Consider the following 26,179-nt stretch of genomic DNA (forward strand, 5'->3'; position numbering starts at 1 on the left):
TAGGATTTGCAATCGCTCAGCTGGAATTCCATGACCTCCAATAGCTTTGTTTATAGAGATTCTTCCTAAGGCCTGCTTGACTTCACAGTGCAAGATGTTTTGCTCTCGGTGAGTGACCACACCTTTGTGGTTATCTGATGGTTAAGACTTTTCTTGTATAGTTTTGTGTAGGCTCTTCTGTCTATGAGCTATACCAGGCAAGAAAACGGAGTGAGTTACCATTTCCTACTCCAAGGGATCTTCCGAACCCAACCTAGGGATAGAGTCCATGTCTCTTGTGTCTCCTGCATTTGTAGGAGAATTCTTTACCACTGCACCATCTGGGAAGCCCTGAACATAAACTATAAGATGTAATAAAGATCCAGCATAATGCACACTTCAGTCCCTACACAGAGCCTGCACGGAGGCATGGGGCCGGTCTCTCGTGTTCAAAGTGCAGCAGGCCCTGGAGCCTGGCGCACTCTGAATCCCACTGTCATTACAAAGAGCTGCCTTTCCCATTGATGATTTAGGTAACAGGAAATTCTATTCCATGAGGCAGAGAAAGATTTCTCAAGCAGGCCTTCTGCTGTTGTCTTTAAAGATTCTTCCAGAAGTTTCCATATGAGGTAGCTGTTTGGACAGACTCTCTCCTGAGCAGTGCATGAGGTGTGCAGTATATAACAGGAACAATCCAGGGAGCCACCATCCCGTCCCTGCTGAGAGGAGGCTGTTCTTGTGATGTTATATGTTTCCCTGGATGTGCTCTGTGTTCACTCATGATGAGGAGAAATAGTTTAAAGAGTTCTCAGATAAGATCACACGCAACAGCGATTCTGGGTGTGGACTGGGGCAGAGGTGACTCCTCAGAGTTCAGTCCTGCCCCAGAGAACAGGGTTAGCAGAGAGGTAGGAGGTGACCAAGGGAAATGACAGGCACAGCCTTGCTTTGGGTCTTGGATGAACAAGAGAGTGAACCTGAATGCTCCCCAAACAGAGCAGAAAGTCTTACTTTTTTCCAGGAAAGGGGAGTGGTCTTCCTTGGGTGAACGCACAAGTGATGAAACACAGGCACGGACTTATTCTGTAAGGATTAATGCAAACAGGGCACATTGCCCTCCAATGACATGCCATTGTTCTCAAGTGACTTGATGACAAGGTAAGGAAACAAATATAGGCAGCACAGCCTGAGCAGAAAGTCAGTAGCTTGTGGTTTGTGCGGAGATGGCCCTGGGACTGCAGCTTCGGCGGCAGGTGCTGGCTGGACTCCTGCTCTGTCTGTGCGTCGGGCGATGGGCGGAGGCTGGGAAGGTGCTGGTGGTCCCCATGGAAGGCAGCCACTGGCTCAGCATGCGGGAGGCCGTGCGGGAGCTCCACGCCAGAGGTCACCAGGCAGTGGTCGTTGCTCCGGAGGTGAATATGCACATCAAGGCAGAGGACTTTTTCACCGTGAAAGTCTACCCCGTTCCCTACACACAGGATGAGTTTGAGTCCATCACGAGGACCCATATTCATGTGTTTTTCCAAAGAGTGCATTTTCTAACAATGTTTTGGGAAGCTATGGCAACTTTGAAAAATGTGTCTTTGCTGTATGAAAGATCTTGTGAGGCACTATTGCATAACAAGTACTTGATCAGAGACCTGAATGCCAGTTCCTTTGATGTGCTTTTAACAGATCCTTTTAACCCCTGTGGGGCAGTGCTGGCCAAATACCTGTCCATTCCTGCTGTGTTTTTTTTGCGATCTGTTCTCTGTGGCTTAGATGTTGAGGGCACAGCATGCCCAAACCCTTTCTCATATGTTCCCAGGTTGTTAACAAGGAATTCAGACCGCATGACATTCTTCCAAAGGGTCAAGAACATGCTCTACCCTCTGGCCCTGAAGTACATTTGCCAGATTACTTTCACTCCTTATGCACGTATGGCCTCTGAGCTTCTTCAGAGAGAGGTGTCACTGGGGGAGATTCTTGCCTCTGGATCCGTGTGGCTGTTCAGAGGAGACTTTGTGATGGACTACCCGCGGCCGATCATGCCCAATATGGTGTTCATTGGGGGCATCAACTGTGCCAACAGGAAACCTTTATCTCAGGTGTGTACTGCTGCTTTTGTTCCATCAGTGCTCCCAGTGGAACACATGTTTTTTAAAAAAACTTTAATTCGATGTGCTTCATTATATACTGATCTATCTACAGATTTCCACCTCTCCTTCTCCTCCCAGCAGTCTTTGGCGAGCTAAATTTGTTAAAGTGTACCAACAGTGTAGTAAAGGTTTGTGATGGTCTTTGAGAGGAATGAAAGGTAAGGCTGAGGGTCTGTATTAGGACTGACAAGCCATGTGTGATTCAACCGCGATTGTCCTTTTGAAAAGGAACTGTCGTAAAGGTTGTTCCGTTTTCTCTAGCTGAGGGAAAACAGAGAACATGAGCCATGAATTCCTTCATCAGGGGTTTTTGGTTGAAGGTGTTCAATAGGAGGAAGGAAGATCTGGAAGATTACATTTGTTGCCCTGATAATTCAGAGTAGTTTTATCTTGCAGGGGATTGAGGTGTGGTCACAGAAGACCCGAACACCGAAAAATCAGAAATTTTAAAGAAGTGGAATAAATTAATTGTAAGTGAGACAATCCCAGGGAGAGAAGTTGGGTTTTCTGTGATTACAGAGAGAAATAAGTGAGAACACTTCTTCAGAGATGGAGGTGTGCTGATCAGATGTCTTTTGGCCGGGAGTTGGGGTCTGGAGTAAAATGTAGGGGTGTACAGTTTGGATTCCCCACAGAAAGGTCATCAAGGTGGGACATGGAGGTCATTAAAGGCTAGCTGTAGGGGCTAGAGAGGAGCTAAAACTGAGCCTATGAACATAGTGAAGGTCTGGACAGTGATGCTGAGAACTGAGTCTCAAAGAGGAAGGATTTGTTATGAGGGTTGACCACATTTGCAAACCTCCCCTAGCCCAAGTCACCACATCCCAAGTTTCCATGGTGGGAACTATTGCACTCCTAATGGTTCAGAGTCTTCATATGTTAATCCTGAATGTGTGAGTTTAAGTGAAATAGGACTCTTGTGGGCAGGATTTGTTTTCTTATCCACTGAATCAACCATCTTTTTTGCCCTCTTTTGTCACATGTACTGAATTTATATTAACTTTCATGATTTAGGCCTCTTATAGTTTTCGTATTCTGATTTTTACATCTCTTTTCATTAATGTATTTATTATTGCACGACTCTAACTTCATTTTTCTTTATTGTTCACACTACAAAGTTTTATTCTACTTTATTTCCTCTTCATGCAATGCATTTGTCCAATGATGAAACATGTATGTGTCTGTGAGATTTGTAAAAAGTGACATGTAAGGAGGTGGTGTTCTTTTTAGTTTTTCTATGTGAGTGTATTTTCTAGAATTAACTGCATTGGTTCAAATCTTCACTCCCATTTTCCTAGCTGAATGACCTTGACTGGGTGAGTTAACCATGAAGAAAGTGAAAGTCGCTCAGTCATGTCCGACTCTTTGTGACCCCATGGACTGTACAGTCCATGGAATTCTCCAGGCCAGAATACTGGAGTGGGTAGCCGTTCCCTTCTCCAGGGGATCTTCCCAACCCAGGGATTGAACCTAGGTCTCCTGCATTGCAGGCAGATTCTTTACCAGCTGAGCCACAAAAGGGAAGCCCAGAGTTAACCATTCTGACCTTAATATTGTCACTGTGAGCACACAAATATTGTCTATTATCATTACTTAAAATATGCCCAGCAGGAAAAGTTTTGTCATTTGGAGGCATTTAGGTATGTTTCTGCCAAATGAAAGATCACTTACCCTGAAATTCTCAAATGTTATACATGGTAAGCACACTCTTACCATTTTTGTTCCAACTAAATTGATTTTACTTTGAGATTTTGTCAGTCTTATTTATTTGGTATGTTTTATCCTTAGATGTGACTCCTTTAAATGTTTATGGAAATTTTTTTCACAATAGGAAAGATAAAATTTGTAATATTTTTGTTCCTTCTCCTTCTTAAGGTTTATGATGGGTTGAAATATTTTATGGGTCCCCTCAAAGAAATAACTTTTGGATTTGCTTATTCTTTTTACTATTTTTGTTTTCTATTACATTAATTGCAGCTTATTGTTTTTGTTGATGATATCATCTTGTTTCCTTTGTTTTACTTTATAGCTGTTTTTCTGATTTCTTATATAAGCATTAAGTTCCTTTATGTTTTCTTAATAATGAAGAACTGAAGATCATAGAAAAAACATTCTCCCCATTCCTTAGATTTTGGTATAAACTGCTCTCATTTTCTTTTTTTAAACTAAATGCATGTTTTTGATTTCTTCTTTGAGTCAGTGAGTATTTTTAAAAAATGAGATTTTTTCCGAACTCCCATATAGTTAACATTTGTTGCAGCCATCTTTCTATTATCTTTCACAATTATTTTGAATTATAATCCGAGAATGTTTCTTGTGGAGTTACTACTTTAAAAAATGTTAATAGGTTCCTTTATAGTCTAGTACAGAATGGTCCAATGCAAGTCACATATGTAACTGAAAGCTTTTTAGTAGATATATTTAAAAAAAGCAAAAAGAGGGTTAAAATTAATTTTAATTATATATTTTACTGAATCAAATATATAAAGATACTAACCTTTAAACATAATCAATATAAAAAATTTTCAGGTACTTGTTTGTCTTTGTGTCTTTCAGTTTTATTGAGATATAGTTGACAGGCTTCCCTGGAGGTTCAGATGGTAAAGACTCCTCCTGCAGTGCAGGAGGCCCGAGTTCCATCCATGGGTCGGGAAAATCCCTTGAAGAAGGAAATGGCTACCCACTCCAGTATTCTTGCCTGGTGAATTCCATGCACAAAGAAGCCTGGTGGGCTATAGTCCATGGGTTGCAAAGAGTCAGACATGACTGAACAACTCACACTTTCGCTTGTCATTTTCCTATAGAAGCTTATGGTGGACAGCAGAATGATTTGACTTACCTAGATCATGAGACATTTACTAAAACAAATTTAGTGATCACCCATTATCTCACATAAACACAAAATTAAAGGAGTTAATGTTGTTAATTCTTTCTGGAGTTATTTCTCCAGTGATTTCCAATAGCATATTGGGCACCTACCAACCTGAGGAGTTCATCTTTCAGTGTCCTATCTTTTTGCCTTTTCATACTGTTCATGGGCAAGAATACTGAAGTGGTTTGCCATTCCCTTCTCCAGTGGACCACGTTCTGTCAGACCTCTCCACCATGCCTCGTCCGTCTTGGGTGGCCCCACACAGCATGGCTTAGTTTCATTGAGTCAGACAAGGCTGTGGTCCATGTGATCAGATTGGCTAGATGTCTGTGTCAGTCTGTCTGCCCTCTGATGCGGTCTCTCAGCACCTACTGTCTTACTTGGGTTTCTTTTACCTTGGACGTGGGGTATCTCTTCACGGCTACTCCGGCCAAGTGCAGCCACCTCCCCTGACCTGGGATGCGGGGTAGCTCCTCGCAGCCGCTCCTGCGCTCAACATTCAGAAAACTAAGATCATGGCATCCTCCCATCACTTCATGTCAAACAGATGGGGAAACAGTGGCTTACCTCATTTTTGGGGGGTTCCAAAATCACTGCAGATGGTGATTGCAGCCATGAAATTAAAAGACACCTTACTCCTTGGAAGAAAAGTTATGACCAACCTAGACAGCATATTAAAAAGCAGAGATGTTACTTTGCCAACAAAGGTCCATCTAGTCAAGGCTATGGTTTTTCCAGTAGTCATGTATGGATGTGAGAGTTGGACTCTAAAGAAAGCTGAGCACAGAAGAATTGATGCTTTTGAACTGTGGTGTTGGAGAAGACTCTTGAGAGTCCCTTGGACTGAAAGGAGATCCAACCAGTCCATCCTAAAGGAGATCAGTCCTGAGTGTTCATTGGAAGGACTGATGTTGAAGCTGAAACTCCAATACTTTGGCCACCTGATGGGAAGAGCTGACTCATTGGAAAAGACCCTGATTCTGGGAAAGATTGAGGGCAGGAGAAGGGGACGACAGGATGAACTGGTTGGATGGCATCACCAACTCAATGGATATGGCTTGGGTAGACTCTGGGAGTTGGTGATGGACAAGGAGGCCTGGCGTGCTGCGGTTTATGGGGTCGCAAAGAGTCGGACACGACTGAGTGACTGAACTGATACTGCTGCTGCTGCTGCTGCTAAGTCACTTCAGTCGTGTCCGACTCTGTGCAACCCCATAGACGGCAGCCCACCAGGCTTCCCCGTCCCTGGGATTCTCCAGGCAAGAACACTGCAGTGGGTTGCCATTTCCTTCTCCAATGCATGAAAGTGAAAAGTGAAAGTGAATGTTGTTAATTACATCCCTACTGTTTATTTCTCTTATAGCTCCACGTCTGCACCCTTAGACTGCCTTCACCCAGTCCCCCTCCCCGCGTCCTTTGCCTCTGGTAGCCGCAGATCTGGTTTCTCTCTCTCTGAGTTTCTTGCTTGTTTTTGTAGTATGGTTGGCCTGCAGCACTGTGTTTGCTCCTATTATGCAACTTAGAGTTTCAGTACTTTGATACACTTCAAAATAATCACCACAATAAACCCAGCTATGATATTCATCATAGAAATGTATTACATAACTACTGACTGTATTTCGCACACTCCTTTCATACCGGTGACATTTATTTTACAGCTGAAAGGTTGTATTTTAATCCCCCTCAGCCTTCTCTCTCCTTCCCTCACTCTCCTGCTTTTTGTCAACTATGAGTTCTCTATGAGTCTGTTTCTGTTCATTTGCTTTGGCTTTTATTTTTCTTGTATAAGTGAAATCATGCAGTATTTGTCTTTCCCTGACTTACTTCACTAAGCGTGATACCCTCTGGGTCCATTCATGTTGTCACAAATGACAAGATTCCTTTCTTTCTTATGGCTGAGCAATATTCAGTAGCCAGTATTTTCCACTGTAGTAAATGAGGCTGCAATGAACATAGGGGTGTATATATCTTTTCTAATTAATGTTTTTTGGGGTATGTTTTGGATAAATACCCAGGAGTGGAGCTGCTGGATGATATGAAAGTTTTGTTTTTAACTTTTTGAGAAACTCTATACTGTTTTCCATAGTGACTGCAACAATTTACATTGCCCACAATAGTACCCTAGAGTTCCCCTTTCTTGACATCCTCGCCAACCTTTGTTATTTATTGTCTTTTTGATAATAGCCATTCTGACAGGTGTGAGGTGATAGATCATTGTTGTTTGATTTGCATTTCTCTGATGATTAGTGATGTTGAGCATCTTTGCATGTGCCTATTGGCCATTTGTATGTCTTCTCTGGAAAAATGTCTCTTTAAGTCTCAGTCCATTTTTAATCATGTTGTTTTATTTTTTGGTTGGTATTGACTTGGAGTTCTTTGTGTCTTTTGGATATTAACCTATTATCAGACATATTATTTGCAAATGTCTTCTTCCATTCAGAAAGTGGCCTTTCCCTTTTGTTAGTAATTTTCTTTGCTGTTCAAAAGATTTTAGTTTGATAAAGTCCCATTCATTTATTTTACTTTTGTCTCTCTTGTCTGAGGAATCATATTCAAAAAAATGTAATAGTAATATTATTAATAGTAATATTAAAAAAGTTAAAGTGGTTACTGCCTTATGTATTCTACCTGAAGTTTTATGGCTTTAGGTCGTTAATCTATTTTGAATTTATTTTTGTTCATAGTGTGAGAGAGCAATCCAGTTTGATTCTTTTGCATGTAGCTGCTCAGTTTTCCCAATACCATTTACTGAAGAGGCCATCTTTCCCCCATTGTATATTATTACCTCCTTTGTTGTAGATCAGCTGCAATATAGATCTGAATTTATTTCTGCTGTATATTCTGTTCCATTGATATATGTGTGTTTCTGTAGTACCTTACTGCTTTGATCACTGTAGTTTTGTAGCATAGTTTTAAACCAGGAAGTGTGATTCCTTCAGTTTGACTCTTTTTGAAAAAACTGAAGTATAGTTAATTTGAACAATGTTGTGTTAGTTTATGTCGTACAGCAAAGTTATTGAGATATATATTCTTTTTCATTACAGATTATTACAAGGTATTGAATATAGCTCCCTTTGCTGTACATGCTAAGTCACTTCAGTTGTGTCTGACTCTGTGCGACCCCATAGGCGGCAGCCCACCAGGCTCCCCCGTCCCTGGGATTCTGTACATAGGAACTTGCTATTTATCTCTTTTATGTATAGTGATATGTAGCTGTTAATCCCAAGCTCCTAATTTAACTCTCCCCTCTCTTTCCCTTTTGGTAACCAAAATTTTCTTTTCTATGCCTGTGAGTCTGTTTCTTTTGAAAAATAAGTTTATTTGTATCATTTTTTTAGAGTCCACGTATAAGTGATACCACATGATATGTGTCTTTATCTGATTATTTCACTTAGTATGATAATCTCTAAGGCCTATCCATGTTGCTGCTCCAGTTCTGTTCTTTTTTCTCAAGATTTTTTTGGTTATTCAGTCTTTTATGCTTCCATAAAAATTTTAGAATTATTTTTTCTTGTTCTTTGAAAAATGCCATTGGTGTTTTGATAGATACTGTGTTGAATCTGTAGCTTTCCTTGGGTAGTATGGTCATTTTAATAATGTTAATTCTTTTAATCCATGTATCCACAGTGTATCTTTCTATTTGTTTGTGTCATCTTCAATGTCTTTCATCAGTGTCTTATAGTTCCCAGAGTATAGGTCTTTAACCTTCTTAGATTTATTCCTAGGTGTTACATTCTTTTTGATATGATTGAAAATAGAATGGTAATATTATTAATAATTTCTTTTCCTGATAGTTCACTCTCAGTGTATAGAAATGCAGTAGATCTCTGTATAATAATTTTGTATGCCTTCAGTCAGTTCAGTTCAGTTCAGTCACTCAGTCGTGTCTGACTCTTTGCGACCCCATGAATCGCAGCACACCAGGCCTCCCTGTCCATTACTAACTCCCGGAGTTTACTCAGACTCATGTCCATCGAGTCAGTGATGCCATCCAGCCATCTCATCCTCTGTCGTCCCCTTCTCCTCCTGCCCCCAATCCCTCCCAGAATCAGAGTCTTTTCCAATGAGTCAACTCTTTGCATGAGGTGGCCAAAGTACTGGAGTTTCAGCTTTAGCATCATTCCTTCCAAAGAACACCGAGGGCTGATCTCCTTTAGAATGGACTGGTTGGATCTCCTTGCAGTCCAAGGGACTCTCAAGAGTCTTCTCCAACACCACAGTTCAAAAGCATCAATTCTTTGGCATTCAGTTTTCTTCACAGTCCAATTCTCACATCCATACATGACCACAGGAAAAACCATAGCCTTGACTAGACGGACCTTTGTTGGCAAAGTAATGTCTCTGCTTTTGAATATGCTATCTAGGTTAGTCATAACTTTCCTTCCAAGGAGTAAGCATCTTTTAATTTCATGGCTGCAGTCACCATCTGAAGTGATTTTGGCCTTAACATTACTGAATTCACTGATGAGTTCTAGTAGTTTTTGGTGGTGATTTTAGGATTTTCTATGTGTAGTGCGTATCATGTAATCTGTGAAAAGTGGCAATTTTACTTCATTCTGTCAACACCAATTGTGGAGCTCGTGTCATCCTGCTGGAGGGTGGGTGAGGCCCAGGAGCACCGGTAGGCAATTCTAGGTCCCAGGTGGCTGAGAGCTCAGGAGATTCTAAGGTAGCTGGTCACTAGTGGATGGGTCTGTGTCTCCACTCAATCAGCCCTTTTACATGAGGCATCCTTGTACTGGTGTTGACAGGGTGATGGGTGGAGCTGGGTCCTGATACTATTGATCTAGAGAGAGAGGATTTCAAAATGGCACTAGCCAGCACAGTGGCATCGTTAGAACTGAGCTCCCCCAAAACAGTGGGTGCCCGTATTTATATCCCAGAATGATCTCTGTCTCCTGCCTCTCTGAGAGGCTGTTTAAGATCAGCAGGTGGGTCTGACCAGGCTCCTTTCTGTTTGCTGCTTCTTCCCTGGTCCCTAGAGTATGTGAGATTTTGTGTGCACGCTTTGAGAGTGGAGTCTCTATATCCCACAGCCCCTGGCTCTCCTGAAAGTAAGCCCCACTGGCCTTCCAAGCCCAACATTCTGGAAACCCTTCTTCCCATTTCAGGACCCCCAGGCTAGGAAGCCCAATGTGGGCTCATATCCCTCACTCCTGAGGGAGAACCTCTGCAATACTAATTAACTCCCATTTGTGGATTGTCCACCCTGGGGTGTGGGTCTTGATTATACCATATCTTCACTTCAGTTCAGTTGCTCAGTCATGTCTGACTCTTTGTGACCCCATGGACAGCAGCATGCCAGGCCTCCCTGTCCATCACCAACCCCCGGAGTTTACCCAAACTTGTGTCCATTGAGTTGGTGATGCCATCCAACCATCTCATCCTCTGTCGTCCCCTTCTCCTCCTGCCTTCAGTCTTCCCCAGCATCAAAGTCTTTTTCAATGAGTCAGCTCTTCACATCAGGTGGCCAAAGTATTGGAGTTTTGGCTTCAACATCAATCCTTCCAATGAACACTCAGGACTGATCTCCTTTAGGATGGACTGGTTGGATCTCCTTTCAGTCCAAGGGACTCTCAAGAGTCTTCTCTAACACCGCAGTTCAAAAGCATCAATTCTTCAGCTCTCAGCTTTCTTTATAGTCCAACTCTCATAACCATACATGGCTACTGGAAAAACCATAGCCTTGACTAGATGGACCTTTTTTGGAAAAGTAACGTCTCTGCTTTTTAACATGCTGCCTAGGTTGGAGAAGGAAATGGCAGCCCACTCCAGTGTTCTTGCCTGGAGAATCCCAGGGATGGGGGAGCCTGGTGGGCTGCCGTCTATGGGATCGCACTGAGTCGGAAATGACTGAAGTGACTTAGCATAGGTTGGTCATAATTTTCCTTCCAAGGAGTAAGCATCTTTTAATTTCATGGCTGCAGTCATCATCTGCAGTGATTTTGGAGCCCAGAAAAATAAAGTCAGCCACTGTTTCCACTGTTTCCCCATCTATTTGCCAAGAAGTGAAAGTGAAAGTCACTCAGCTATGTCCAACTCTTTGTGACCCCATGGACTATACAATTCATGGAATTCTCCAGGCCAGAATACTGAGTGGGTAGCCTTTCCCTTCTTCAGGGGATCTTCCCAACCCAGGGATCGAATCCAGGTCTCCTGCATTGCAGGCGGATTCTTTATCAGCTGAGCCACCAGGGAAGCCCAAGAATACTGGAGTGGGTAGCCTATCCCTTCTCCAGTGGGTCTTCTGAACCCCGGAATCGAACCAGAGTCTCTACAAATCTTCTTGTGGTTCCTTCTTTGTATACTTAGTTGTGGAAGATCTTTTCAGCTAGTCTTTGGTGTTTCACATCAGTATTTGCTCTATAAGTTGTAATATTGGTGAGCCTGTAAGAGGAAATGAGCCCAAGGTCTTCCCAGTCCAACATCTTGGCCAGTTTCCTCAATATAAAATTATTAATGAGATACTTCAGAATTAAAAATTTCATACTAAGTCCTCCAGACCTGGTATGTCTTTTATACATACAGCACATAGCAATTTGGACTCTACACATTTCAAGTACTCAATATTCATACATAGTCAGTGGCTACTATGTGAGACAGAATATAATCAATGTTTGTAAACATTCCATATGTAAACCTAAAGATGTATATTTTAAATTTTTCTATTAAGAAAAGCTCAGTGTGCCCAATTCAGAAAATAATACCTAAAAATATTCCCCCATTTAACTGAATTTTTCTCAAATTACATTTGGAAGTTTTACTAGTTCTCCTTTAAATATATAGCTTTTAGATTGTTGCACATAGGTTTATGACTGTTGTGTTTTCTTCATAAAATTTTCTTTTTAATGCTTAATTGTGGTAAAACATCCCTAATATAAGATTTACCATTTTAACCATATTTAAGTGTACAGTTTGCTGCTGCTGCTGCTGAGTCACCTCAGTCGTGTCCGACTCTGTGCGACCCCAGTACGGCATCCCACCAGGCTCCCCCGTCCCTGGGATTCTCCAGGCAAGAACACTGGAGTGGGTTGCCATTCCCTCCTCCAATGCATGAAAGTGAAAAGTGAAAATGAAGTCGCTCAGTCGTGTCTGACTCTTAGCGACCCCATGGACTGCAGCCACCAGGCTCCTCCGTCCATGGGACTCTCCAGGCAAGAGTACTGGAGTGGGTGCCATCGCCTTCTCCTAGTGTGCAGTTTAGTAGTCTTAATTACAGTCATATTGTTGTGCAACCAATTTCCATAACTCTTCGTCTTGAAAAACTGAAACTCTCTACCCCTTAAACTACATCTCTCCATTTCTCCCGCCTCACAGTCCCTGGAAACCACCATTTTACTTTCTGTGTCTATGAATTTGAGCACTCTAGATACCTAATATAAGTGGAATTGTACAATATTTGTCTTTTTGCTACTGGCCTTTTCACTTGGCATCATGTTCTCTGGATTCATTCATGTTGTCATATATGTTGTTAGAATTTCTCTCCTTTTTAAGGCTGAAATAGATTTCATTGTATAAATTGGGCACAGTTTGCTTATCTGTTTATCTGCCAATGAACATGGTTGGCTTTCACCTTTAGGCTATTGGGGATAATGCTGCTGAACATGGATGTACAAATACCTCTTTAAGACTCTGTTTTCGATTCTTTTGTGCATGTACTAAGAAGTTGAATGGCTGGATCATCTGGTATTTAAGTTTTTGAGGAGCTGCCATTCTGTTTTGACAGTGGCTACAACAATTTACATTCCCATCAACAGTACACGAGGGTTCCAATTTTTCCACATTTTTTTTTCCAAGCCTTGTTTTCTGTTTTGTTTGTTTTATGATTGCCATCCTAATGGTGTGAGGAGACATCTCATTGTAGCTTTGATCTGCATTTCCCTAATGATTATGTTAAGCATCTTTTCAATGCTTATTGGTTATTTGCACATATTCTTTTCAGAAATGTCTAAGTTGTTTGTCTATTTTGAATCAGGTCTTTTTGCTGATGTTGAGTTCCCATGAGTTCTCCATATATTCTGGATGTTAATCCTGTATCAAACATATTTGTAAATGTTTTCTTTCACTCTATGGTGTGCATTTTTGGTTTTGGCTTCTCTGGTGGCTCAGATAGTAAAGAATCTGCCTGCAATGCGGGAGACTGGGATTCGATCCCTGCGTTGGAAAGATCCCCTGGGGAAGGGAATGGCAACCCACTCCAGTATTCTTGCCTGGAGAATACCCTGGACAGATGAGCCTGGTGGGCTACTGTCCATGGGGTCGCAAAGAGTCAGACACGACTGAGCGACTAACACAAGAAGTTCATACATAAACACTTACATGTGTATCTTAAGTTTGAATGTATTCTAGCAACTCTGTGCTTTCACTCTGTTGTTAATACCATTTGATGCACACATTTAAAATTTTTTCATGAAGTCCAATTTTTAATTTTTTATTAGCTATTCTTTGGTGTAATTTCAAGAAATCTTTGCCAAATGTTGTGTTGTTTTCTCATATGTCTAGTTTGAAGAGTTTTATAGCTTTGGTCTTACATTTAGGTCTTTGATTTTGAGTTGAACTTTTATTTGATATTGAGCTTCCCTGGTGGCTCAGTGGTAAAGGATATGCCCGTCAATGCAGCAGACACAGGTTCAATCTCTGGGTCAGGAAGATCCCTGGAGAAGGAAATGGCAACCCACTCTAGTATTCTTCCCTAGGAAATTCCATGGACAGAAGAGCCTGGTGGGGTTTCAAAAGAGTCTGACACGAATTAGCAATTAAACAAATATAAAATAATATATGGCATTAGTAAGAGTCTAATTTTACTGCTTACATTCAGACACCCAGTTTTCCCAGCACCATTTGTTGAAAAGATGGTCCCTACTGAATACTGAGGAGAAGGCAATGGCACCCCACTCCAGTACTCTTGCCTGGAAAATCCCATGGACGGAGGAGCCTGGAGGGCTGCAGTCCATGGGGTCACTGAGGGTCAGACACGACTGAGCGACTTCACTTTCACTTTTCACTTTCATGCATTGGAGAAGGAAATGGCAACCCATTCCAGTGTTCTTGCCTGGAGAATCCCAGGGACGGGGAAGCCTGGTGGGCTGCCGTCTATGGGGTTGCACAGAGTTGGGACACGACTGAAGTGACTTAGCAGCAGCAGCATTGGATATTGTGCAGCCTTGCCCAAAATAACTTGACCATATATGTGAAGTCTATCTGGATTTAAAAGTTGTTTGAGAGCATTGATCTGATAGGAATCACTTCTATCAGAAACCAGAAATGCTTTTAGATGAATTTTTTGGGTCATATTATAAATCTCAGTGAGATTTGACTTGGCCTATCGTTTTATCTATACCTTAATTTGGTGCAAAATCAAGAGTTAGAGTGTTCATTCTTCCCAGGCATGATGTTGTATGCCTCTTCATTTATTTTATTCTAGTGTAGGTTTAAAGCTCTAACTGGACCAGAGAAAATACCATCAGTTTCCAATCCCCCAAGTGCATTGTGTAGCCTTTGTTGGCTTAGTATACGTGTTACTTTGAATGGCAAGGATGGGACAGCTGATCACATTTTTGCTGGTCTGGGGCTGGGCAGCCCAAGAAGCCCTCCCACATCGTCCCCAGGGCAGATGGGACACGGAGATGTTGTATCCTGCTGAGCACACGTGAGCATCAGTCTCTGTAGCAGGGCCACCTCGTGGGCCCGCGATGCAAGCAGTCGTATAGGCCCCACCTCAGAAGGGTCCCACAAATTCAGGAACCCCTCTGTTTTGGAGGAATTTATCCTTATCAGGACTCAACACTGTAACTTACCTTGGAGAAAAATCTGAACATAAACGATAAGATATAATAAAAGCCCAGATTAAGGTACACCCCAGTCCCTAAACAGAGAAGCAGAAGACTGACGCCTTCAGCATTAGAAGAGGACTCAGAGAGACAGGTTGGGGGCAAGGGGACAGCTCCCTGATGTCCAGGGTGTGCAGATCTTCGGGACTTGTGCTTTCTGACCCCACTGTGTCATTGCTAAGTGTTGCCTTGCCCATCGATGCTTTAGATAACAGCAACTCTTATTCCAGGAAGTTAATACAGATGTTTCAAACATCACTTCTGTTGTCTTCATCAGGAATTTCATCAGATATTTCCATATACGACAGCTCCTCCAACAGACTCTCCCCCTGAACAGTGGAAGAGGTGTTTCAGTGCGGAAGAGGAACAAAAAGACAACCAGGTTCCCTCCTGCTGAGAGAAAGCTGTCTCAGCGATGTTATATGTTTCCCTGGAAGTGAACAATGAAGGGCTCCTTGTTCGCCCATCAATCAGGAGAAAGAGTTTAAAGAGTTCTCAGATAAGGTCACATGCACCAGAGGTTGTGGGTGGGGACTGGGACAAAGGTGACTTCTGAGAGTTCAGTCCAGCCCTGTAGAGCGTGATTAGCAGAGAGGCAGAAGGTGATCAAAGGGAATGTGCCCACGCAGCCTTGCTTTGGGAATTGGATGACAAACATTTCAGTGACCTAGAATGCTCCCTAACGGGAGCAGCAAAGTCAGAGGAGATTTTCCAAGAGAAGGGAGGAAGGGACTTTCCAGGGGTGAAATTGGAGGTGATGAAACCCAGGCATGGACTTATCCTGTAATGATTAATGTATGGATGGCAAACTGCCCTCCAATGCCATGCCATTTTGCTTAAGTGACTTGATGATAAGATAAAGGGAACAAATATAGGTGGCATAGCTCAACCGGAGACTCAGTAGCTTCTGGTTTGTGTGGAGATGGCCCTGGGACTGCAGCTTCCGTGGTAGGTGCTGGCTGGACTCCTGCTCTGTCTGTGCATCAAGCAATGGACCAAGTCTGAGAATATGCTGGTGGTCCCCATGGAGGGCAGCCACTCGCTTAAGCATGCAGGGAGGCCATTAATGAGCTCCAGGCCCAAGGCCACCGAGCAGTGGTTGTTCCTCTGCAGGTGAATACACACATCCAGGCAGAGCGCTTTTTCACCACGAAAATCTATGCAATTCCTGACACACAGGAAGAATATGATTCTCTCATGAGGGGTCATGTTCATCTGCTTTTTGAAAGAGGATGTTTGCTAGCACTGTTTCTGGGAGCTATGGTGTCTGTAATGACTGTTTGCTCTCTGTAAGGTCTTTTGAGGGATTCCAAGGACCTGATCAGGCACTCGAATGCCAGTTCCTTTGATGCAGTTTTAAGGGACCCTATGTACCACGGCAGGGCTGTCTTGCCGATCCAGTTCGCAGCAAGAACTGTTCCACTGTATCTCACTTGCGCAGTTTGTTGAACATGTGGTAGGCAAGGCGCGAGCTAAGAGCCTGGAATAAGACTCAAGAAGCCGTGGAAACTGCAGACGCGTTTCTTCTCTCCTGGCTGGCACAGCAGCCGTAGCAGCAGACACGCTATATTCTCTCCTCTCGTGGCTGACCCGACGGACACAGCCATGAGGCTTTAGGTGGAGCTCAGTCAGGTACAACCGCACAAAGTAGCCCGGGACCAAGCAAGTACCTCCTGAGGCGCATGCTCAGTGCTAGACAACGCGCTTAGCTGTTCAGTTCAGTTCAGTTCTCTGGCTCAGTCATGTCCGACTCTTTGCGACCCCATGGACTGCAGCAGGCCAGGCCTCCCTGTCCATCACCAACTCCCGGAGCTTACTCAAACTCGTGTCCATCAGGTCAGTGATGCCAGCCAACCATCTCATCCTCTGTCTCCCCCTTCTCTTGCCCTCAATCTTTCCCAGCATCAGGGTCTTTTCCAGTGAGTCACCTCTTTGTACCAGGTGGCCAAAGTATTGGAGTTTCAGCTTCAGCATCAGTCCTTCCTGAACGTGCCAGCCTGGCTGATTAGCTGTTTTCCCCACAGGGGCTGGCTAAGTACCTGTTGATTTCTGCTGTATTTATTTATTCATTTATTGTGTTCCCTCTGTGTGACTTAGATGTTGAGGGCACAGCATGCCCAAACTCTTTCTCATGCATTCCTAGGTTGTTAACAATGAATTCAGACCGCTTGACATTCTTCCAAAGGGTCAAGAGCATGCTCTACCCTCTGAGCCTGAAGTACATTTGCCAGGTTTCTCTCATTCCTTATGCACGTATGGCCTCTGAGCTTCTTCAGAGAGAGGTGTCACTGGTGGAGATTCTTGCCTCTGGATCCGTGTGGCTGTTCAGAGGAGACTTTGTGATGGACTACCCGCGGCCGATCATGCCCAACATTGGTGTTCATTGGTGGCATCAACTGTGCCAACAGGAAACTTTTATCTCAGGTCTGTACTGCTGCTTTTATTCAATCAGTGTTCCAAGTGGAACACATGTTTTTTAAATTAATTAATTAATTAAATTTTTTTTTTTTTTTTTTTGCCATGCTGCAGTGCCTGTGGGATCCTAGTTCCTCAACCAGGATTTGAACCTGGGCCCTTGGCAACGATGGCTTGAGTCCTAACCACTGGCTTGCCTGGGAGTTCCCAAGTGAAACATATTTTTTATAAATATCTTACTTCCAGGTGCTTAATATATATTGATCTTTCTAAAAATTCCTACCTCGCATTCTCCTTCTAACAGTCTCTGCTGTGAATTGTTAAAGTGCCTGCAGTAGTGTGGTAAAGTTTGTGATGGTCTTTGAGAGGAGTGACAGTCAGGGATGAGGGCTGCAATAGGACTGATAAGCGATGGTGTTTGTTATTCACCTGTGATTGCCCTTTTATGTAGGCACTGTTGTAACCATTGTCCGATTTCCTCCAGCTGAGTAGAAAGGAGCACGTTTGTTGAGCTGAGAATCCATCCGTCAGGAGTTTTTGCCTGAGGGTGTTCCGTAGAAGGAGGAAAGAATAGCAGATAGCATTTGTTGAACTGATACTGGTTTTGTCTTGGAAAGGATTGTGGTTGCAGGAGACCTAAACACCAAAAAGAATCTGAAATTTCAGAGAGGTAGAGTAAGTGGAAGTGAGATAATACCGGAGAGAGAAGTCGGGGTCTCCGTGATCAGCGAAAGGAATAATTGAGCCCAACTTCTCAGAGATGGAGCTGTGCTGACCAGAAGTCTTCTGACCAGGACTTGGTGTCTGGAGTAAAATGTGGTGATGTATGGGGTTGGATTGCATGTCATATAGGTCTTCAAGGTGGGACACTGAGGTCATCAAAAAGTAGTGGTGGGGGCTGGAAGGAGGTAAACTGAGCCTATGAATGCAGTGAAGGTGGGGGCAGTGATGCTGAGAACTGAGTCTCAAAGTGGAAAGATTTGACCACATCACCAAATCTGCCCCGGCCCTGACCACTCCACGCCAAGTTTCCATAATGGGAACTACGGCTTTCCTCACAGTTTCGCAGTCTTCTCATGTTAACTCTGGATATTTGGGTTTAATTGAAATAGGACTCTTGGGGGCAGGATTTGTTTCTTAATCCACTGAGTTAGCCGTTTGTTTGTTTGTTTTTTTTTGCTGACCTTGTGTCTCATGTACTTAATTTATATTAACTTCCATGACTTTAGGTCTCTTATAGCTTTTGTATTCTTCAATTGTGGGAGATCTTTTATTGCTGATTCAGTGTCATTACTGGTAATTGGTTTGTTAATATTTTCTATTTCTTCCTGGTTCAGTCTTGGGATGTAGTCCATTTCTAAGAATCTGTCCATGTCTTCTAATTGTTCATTTTATTGGCATATAACTGTTCACAGTAATCTCTTATGATCCTTTATATGTTTTGTGTGTTTGTTGGGACTTCACCTTTCTCATTTTGGCTTTTATTTACCTGGACTTCCTTTCTTCTTGATGACTCTGACTGAAAGTTTATCAACTTTATTTTTTCAAAGAATCAGTTCTTTGTTTCATTGATCTTTTAAATTTCTGGCTTAAGCTTTATGATTTTTTTTCTTTATATTCTTCTGGATTTTGATTATTCTTTGTAGTTACTTTGGGTGTAAGTTCAGGTTATTTCAGATTTTTCTTATTTCATGAGCTATGCTTGTATGGCTAAAAACGTTCCTTTTAGAACTACTTTTACTGTTTCCCATAGATTTTGGATTATCACGTTTTCATTTTTATTTGTCTTGAGGTATTTGTTTAATTTCTTCAATGACCCACTGACTGTAACACATTGTTTTGTCTCCATGCGTTTCTGCAGCTTTTTTTGTAGTTCAGTTTTAGTTTCATAACATCATGGTTGGAAAAGGTGTTTGATGTGATTTCAGTATTCTCGAGTTTAGTGACACTTGATTTGTGTGATTTATCAAGACTGATATGTACACTTGAAAAGAATATGTGTTTTTCTGCTTTTGGATGGAATGTTTTGCATATATCTATTAAGCCTAACTGGTCTAATGTGTTGTTTAGGACCAGTGTTTCCATATTGGTTTTCTGTCTGAATGCTGTGTCCATTGATGTATGTGGCATTTTAAATCACCCTAATATTGTTGCTTACTGTCACCTTGTCTTTTATGTCTGCTAATACTTGCTATTTGTTTTTAAGTGCTCCTATGTTGGGGCCACATATGTCTGCATATGTATCTAATGGTGGCCCGCTGGTAGGTTAATCTGGGTCCTGGAGTCCCTGTCTGTAGAGCCCAGGTTTCCTGGAGCTGGTGTCAGTCTGCTGGAGGGTGGGGTGAGGTCCAGGGGTGTCCTGGGCTCGCGCTGGTGCACTGGTAGGTAAGTCCAGGTCCTTGGCGCTGTGGTGCACGGGGCCTGGTCCTGGGCCTTCTGGTGGGTGGGGCCAGGTCCCAGGTGGCCTGTTCTCAGAGGGTTAATGCAGCTGCCTACTACTGGCTGGCTCTGTGTCTCCACTCAACTAGCTACTTGGCCTGGAGTATCCTAGTACTAGTGCTGACTAATTGACGGGTGAGGCTGTGTCCCGATGTTAATGAGGCAGAGGATGATCCAAACGGCACTTGCTGACACAGTATCATCGTGAATGAAGCTCTCCAGAATTGCTGCTGCTCATGTCTATATCCCAGGATGATCTCTGTTTGTCTTTTGCCTTTCTGGAAGGTTCTTCAATATCAGCAGGGGGGTCTGACCCAGGTTCCTTTCAGATTACTTCTTCCCTACATCCTGAAGTGTGTGAGATTTCGTGTGCACCCTTTGAGAGTGGTGGAGAAGGAAATGGCAACCCACTCCAGTACTCTTGCCTGGAGAGTCCCATGGACGGAGGAGCCTGGTAGCCTGCAGTTTATGGGGTTGCACAGAGTCAGACACAACTGAGCGACTTCACTTCACTCGCTTCACTCACTTCATACTTTATCACTGGAGAAGGAAATGGCAGCCTACTCCAGTGTTCTTGTCAGGAGAGTCCCATGGACAGAGGAGCCTGGCTGGCCGTGGTCCATGGGTTGCAGAGAGTTGGACATGACTGAAGTGATTAAGCATGCATGCATTTGAGAGTGGGGTCTCTATGCCCTATGGCTCCTGACTCTCCTAAAAGGAAGCCCCACTGACCTTCCAAACCCAACATTCTGGAAGTTCCTCTTCCTGGTTCTGGACCCCCAGGCTGGGACCCCAATGTGGGGTCATATCCCTCACTTCTTAGGGAAGGTCTGCAATTGTAATTCTCCCGCATTTGTGGGCTGTTTGCCCAGGGGTACGGGTCTTGTCTCCACCTCTCTTACACATCTTGTTGTCATTCCATCTTTACATATTTAGTTGTGAAAGATTCTTTCAGCTAGTCTTCAGGTCTTTCTCATCAATGTTTATTCTGTAAATTGTAATATTGGTGTGCCTGAGGGAGGAAGTGATCTCAGGGTCTCCCCAGTCCGATATCTTGGCCACTTTTCTCAGTGTAAATTAATGAGATAGTTCACATTTTAAAATTTCATACTAAGTCTTCAGAATCTGCTGTACAGTTTAACTTACAGACATATCAATTTAGACTACATATTTCAAGTGCTCAATAGTCACATGTAGCTAGTGGCTACCATAATAGCATATGATCAACATTTGTAAACATTACGTAGATAAACCAAAAGACGTATATTTTCATTTTTTGTTAGAAAACCCAACATCCCTAGTTCTGAAAATGATGTCTTAAAATATTTCTTAATTTAACTGAATTTTCTCAATTTACGTTTAGAATTTTTAATAGTTTTTACTTTAAAAATATGGCTACTAGACTGGCACACAAAGTTTCGACTGTTGTGTTTTATTTATTTGGAAAGTTTGCCTTTCCAAAATGTTTAATTGTGGCACAATACCCCAGCATGATTTACTATCTTGACCATTGTATGTGTACACTTTAATAGTGTTAATTATACTGACATTACTGTGCAGCCAATCTCCAGAATGCTTCATTATGAAAAACTGAAACTCTCTACCCCTTAAATATCTCCCCATTTCCCCTACTCCACAGTTCTTGGGAACCACCATTTTACTTTCTGCCTCTATGAATTTGAGTACTCTAGGTTCCTCATATTAGTGGAATCGTACAGTATTTTTCTTTTCAATACTTAGTATTTCACTTAGCAGGCTGGCTTCGGGGTTTATTCGTGTTGTGTATATGTTGTTCAAATTTCCTTTCTTTTTAAGACTGAATAATAATCCATTGTATAGACAGACCACAGTTTGCTTATCTGTTTATCTGCCAGTGAACATGGGTTGCTTTCATCTTCTGGGTATTGTGAATAATGCTGCTATGAACACGGGTGTATAAATATGTCTTTGAGACTCTGCTTTCAATTCTTTTGGGTATATACCCACAAGGGCAATGGTTGGATCATCTGCTTTTTTTTTTTTAATTTTTTGAGGAACTTCCATCCTGTTTTCCACAGCGACTACACCATTTAATATTTTCAGCAACAGTACATGAGGGGTTCAATTTCTTCACATCCTCTCCAAGTCTTGTTATCTTTTTTCTTTCTTTTATTTTTTAATGATAGTTGTCCTAATAGGTTGGAGAAGGCAATGGCACCCCACTCCAGTACTCTTGCCTGGAAAATCCCATGGACGGAGGAGCCTGGTGGGCTGCAGTCGATGGGGTCGCTAAGAGTCGGGCACGACTGAGCGACTTCACTTTCACTTTTCAGTTTCATGCATTGGAGAAGGAAATGGCAACCCACTCCAGTTTTCTTGCCTGGAGAATCCCAGGGACAGGGGAGCCTGGTGGGCTGCCGTCTATGGGGTCACGCAGAGTCGGACACGACTGAAGCGACTTAGCAGCAGCAGTCCTAATAGGTGTGACCCAACATCTTGTTGAAGTTTTGATTTTCATTTCCCTAATGATTAATGATGTTAAGCATCTTTCATTGCTCATTGGTCATTTGCACATATGACCAACGTTTAAGTCCTTTGTCCATTTTTGAGTCAGGTCTTTTGTTGTTGAGTTATAGGAGTTCTCTGTATATTCTGGATATTAATCCCTTATCAGATATATTTCATGTATGACTCTTCACAACCCCATAGACTATACAGTCCATGGAATTCTCCAGGCCAGAATACTGGAGTGGGTAGCTTTTCCCTTCTCCAAGGGATCTTCTCAACCCAGGGATCAAACATAAATATTTTCTTCCATTCTATGGTCTGTCTTTTTATTCTGTTGATAATATCTTTTGATGCACACATTTAAAAATTTTTTCATGAAGTCTAATTTGTTAATTTTTCATTAACCATGCTTTGGTGTAATTTCCAAGAAATCTTCATGAAATGCAATGTTCTGAAGTTTTGTCCTATGTCTTCTTCAAAGAGGTTTATAGGTTTAGGTCTACATTTATGTCTTTGATCCATTTTGAGTCAAACTTTTATATGGCATTTGTAAGAGTCCAAATTCATTGTTCACATTTGGACATCCAGTTTTCCTGGCACCATTTGCTGAGAGGACTGTCCCTTTTGAATATTCTTTGCACCCTTGCCAAAAATAACTTGACCATATATGTGAAGTCTATATCTTTTAATTTGAAAAATTTATTTAAAAGTTGTGTGGCAAATATGTGTGGGAGTATTGATATGATAGGAGCTACTCCTATCAGAAGCCAGAAATGCTTTTTGTTCTTGTTGTTTAGAGCTAAGTGTGTCTAAGTTGTGTCTACTCAAAGGACTGTAGCCCACCAGACTTCTCTGTCCATGGGATTTCCCAGGCAAGAATACTGGGGTGGATAGCCATTCCCTTCTCCAGGGGATCTTCCTGACCCCGGGAACCTGGGTCTTCTGCATTGCAGGTAGATTCTTTACCATTGGAGCTACCAGAGAAGTGCTTTTAGGTGAATTAAAAAAAATATATATTTTTGTTCATAATACAAGTCCTGGTGACATTTAGCTCGATCTGCCATTACATCTATAGCTTAATTTGGGGGCAAAATCAAGAATGTCAGAGTGTTAAATCTCCCTATGCATGAGGCTGAATACATCTTCAATTATTTTATTCTAGTCTAGATGTACATTTCTAACGGTAGCAGAGAAAACACCACACTCCTTGCCAATCCCGTAAGTGCACCGTGTACCCTCACTTGGTTCATAGTATCCATGTAGGTTGAGTGCCAAACACAGGGCAGCTGATCACAGTGAGAGAAGCCAGAAAGTTGTCCCGTAATCTTTATGACATGCAGTCAAGAGCTGGACAATTAACAGGGGTCACTGAGTTCTTACCAGAGCGAAGGTAATCCAACCCAGCTTACCTGCTGTTTGTGCCACCAGATAAGGTGCCTCCAGATTCACTGGTGGCAGCAAAACCAAATAGCAACTTCTCTTGCTAAGAACACTGACAGCAGCTTCGACAGCGGCAGCAAACCTGAATACCCAGCATCTCAGCCATCTTCCTTCCTTCCCTTCAATGTGTTTATACCCTGAAAGTAGACAGAAGCAGCCTTGATCCTACAGACTCAGGAAATTCTGCATGGCTGTATATAGAAGTGAATGAGGGAGACAGATGATAGGGTAAAACCTGGGAGCAGAGGATAGAGACTGAGTCTCAGGGAAATCATGCAGTTATAGGGCTGGGACAGAAAGAAGATCCAGAAAAAGAGAGCATAGATGTTGCTGTTGGGGCTCCAGCAAACCTTGGACCCACAAACTCCAAGGATGGTTAAAACAAAGTCCCCCGGCACAGTGACAGCATGTGTGACCCAGGAGGCATCTTGGTGTGCACTTGTTTGCCCAGGACAGGAATCTGCAATGTACATGCATCCCTAATGGGGATGAGTTTCTCCCAAAGGGAAGCATCATGTGGCCCAGAACAGGATGTCCTTATGGCCAAAGCCACGGATGCAGAAGAGGGTGCTCAGTGAGAGAGGGAGCTGGGTGGCTCAGGGAGTGCTCCCCCTTCATCGTGATGTCAGTGTCCTCCGAGCACACGTGGGCATCAGTCTCTGTATCAGGGCCGACATCACGGGCAGGTGACCCAAGCAACTGTGCAAGGTCCCACCAACTCTGGAGCCCATTGGCTTTAGAGGAATCCATCCATAACAGGACTTAGGTCTGTAACTGACCTTGGAGAAAAATCTGAACATAAACTCCAAGATGTAATAAAGGCCCAGATAAGTAAAAGCCCCAGTCCCTAAATAGAGTAGCGAAAGATTGGCACCTTTAGCAGCATAAAAGGAATTCAGAGACCCTCCTCTGAGGCCAGGGGATAGTTCCCTCCTGTCCTATGGTATGTAGATCGTGAGGGCTGGCCCTAACTGACTCCACTGTGTCATCACTAAGAGTTCTCTTGCCCACTGACACTTTCAGTTCAGTTCAGTTCAGTCACTCAGTCGTGTCAGAATCTTCGTGACCCCATGGACCACAGCACTCTAGGCCTCCCTGTCTATTACCAACTCCCGGAGTTTACTCAAACTCATCTCCATTGAGTCAGTGATGCCATCCAGCCATCTCATCCTCTGTCATCCCCTTCTCCTCCTGCCTTCAATCTTCCCAGCATCTTTCCCAGCAATTATTTTATTCTAGTCTAGATGTATATTTCTAACTGTAGCAGAGAAAACACCACACTCCTTGCCAACCCCATAAGTGCACCGTGTACCCTCACTTGGTTCATAGTATCCATGTAGGTTGAGTACCAAACACAGGGCAGCTGATCACAGTCAGGGAAGCCAGAAAGTTGTCCTGTAATCTGTATGACATGCAGTTAAGAGCTGGACAATTAAGAGGGGTCACTGAGTTCTTAGTGAGTCAGTTCTTATCAGGTGGCCAAAGTATTGGAGTTTCAGCTTCAACATCAGTCCTACCAATGAACACTCAGGACTTATCTCCTTTAGGATGGACTGGTTGGATCTCCTTGCAGACTCTCAAGAGTCTTCTCCAACACCACAGTTCAAAAGCATCAATTCTTCGGTGCTCAGCTTTCTTTATAGTCCAACTCTCACATCCATACATGACCACTGGAAAAACCATAGCCTTGATTAGACGGACCTTGGTTGACAAAGTAATGTGTCTGCTTTTTAATATGCTGTCTAGGTTGGTCATAACTTTCCTTCCTAGGAGTTAGTGTCTTTTAATTTCATGGCTGCAGTCACCATCTGCAGTGATTTTGGAGCCCAAAGAAATAAAGTCAGCCACTGTTTCCACTGTTTACCCATCCATTTCCCATGAAGTGATGGGACCGGATGCCATGATCTTAGTTTTCTGAATGTTGAGCTTTAAGCCAACTTTTTCACTCTCCTCTTTCACTTTCATCAAGAGGCTCTTCAGTTCTTCACTTTCTGCCATAAGGGTGGTATCATCTGCATATCTGAGGTTATTGATATTTCTCCCAGCAACCTAGATTCCAGTTTGTGCTTCCTCCAGCCCAGCATTTCTCATGATATACTCTGTATATAAGTTAAATAAGCAGGATGACAACATACAGCCTTGATGTACTCCTTTTCCTATTTGGAATCAGTCTGTTGTTTCATGTCCACTTCTAACTGTTGCTTCCTGACCTGCATATAGGTTTCTCAAGAGGCAGGTCTGCGATTCCCATCTCTTTCAGAATTTTCCAAAGTTTATTGTGATCTACACAGTCAAAGGCTTTGGCATAGTCAATAAAGCAGAAATAGATGTTTTTCTGGAACTCTTTTGCTTTTTTTATGACCCAGCAGATGTTGACAATTTGATCTCTGGTTCCTATGCCTTTTCTAAATCCAGCGTGAACATCTGGAAGTTAACGGTTCATGTATTGCTGAAGCTTGGCTTGGAGAATTTTGAGCATTACTTTGCTAGGATGTGAGATGAGTGCAACTGTGTGGTAGTTTGAGCATTCTTTGGCATTGCCTTTCTTTGGGATTGGAATGAAAACTGACCTTTTCCAG

General features: G+C 42.7%; 2 protein-coding genes across 2 annotated transcripts in view; both read left to right on the top strand.

Annotated features, from left to right (window-relative positions):
* Positions 1-26,179, top strand: part of LOC129655738 (UDP-glucuronosyltransferase 1-6-like) — a 145,844-nt gene that overhangs the window by 57,495 nt on the left and 62,170 nt on the right. The gene's annotated exons all lie outside the window — the stretch shown is intronic.
* Positions 1,203-2,357, top strand: LOC129655845 (UDP-glucuronosyltransferase 1A3-like). The gene is made up of 2 exons (XM_055586670.1): positions 1,203-2,066; positions 2,346-2,357. The coding sequence occupies exons 1-2, from the start codon at positions 1,203-1,205 to the stop codon at positions 2,355-2,357; spliced, it is 876 nt and encodes a 291-aa protein (XP_055442645.1).

Source organism: Bubalus kerabau, chromosome 6 (assembly GCF_029407905.1).
Source record: "Bubalus kerabau isolate K-KA32 ecotype Philippines breed swamp buffalo chromosome 6, PCC_UOA_SB_1v2, whole genome shotgun sequence".
In the NCBI taxonomy this organism is placed as follows: Eukaryota; Metazoa; Chordata; class Mammalia; order Artiodactyla; family Bovidae; genus Bubalus; species Bubalus kerabau.

Bases quoted from the DNA above. Each gene is read 5' to 3' on its own strand.
- LOC129655845 (XM_055586670.1), top strand. From the start codon at position 1,203: ATGGCCCTGGGACTGCAGCTTCGGCGGCAGGTGCTGGCTGGACTCCTG.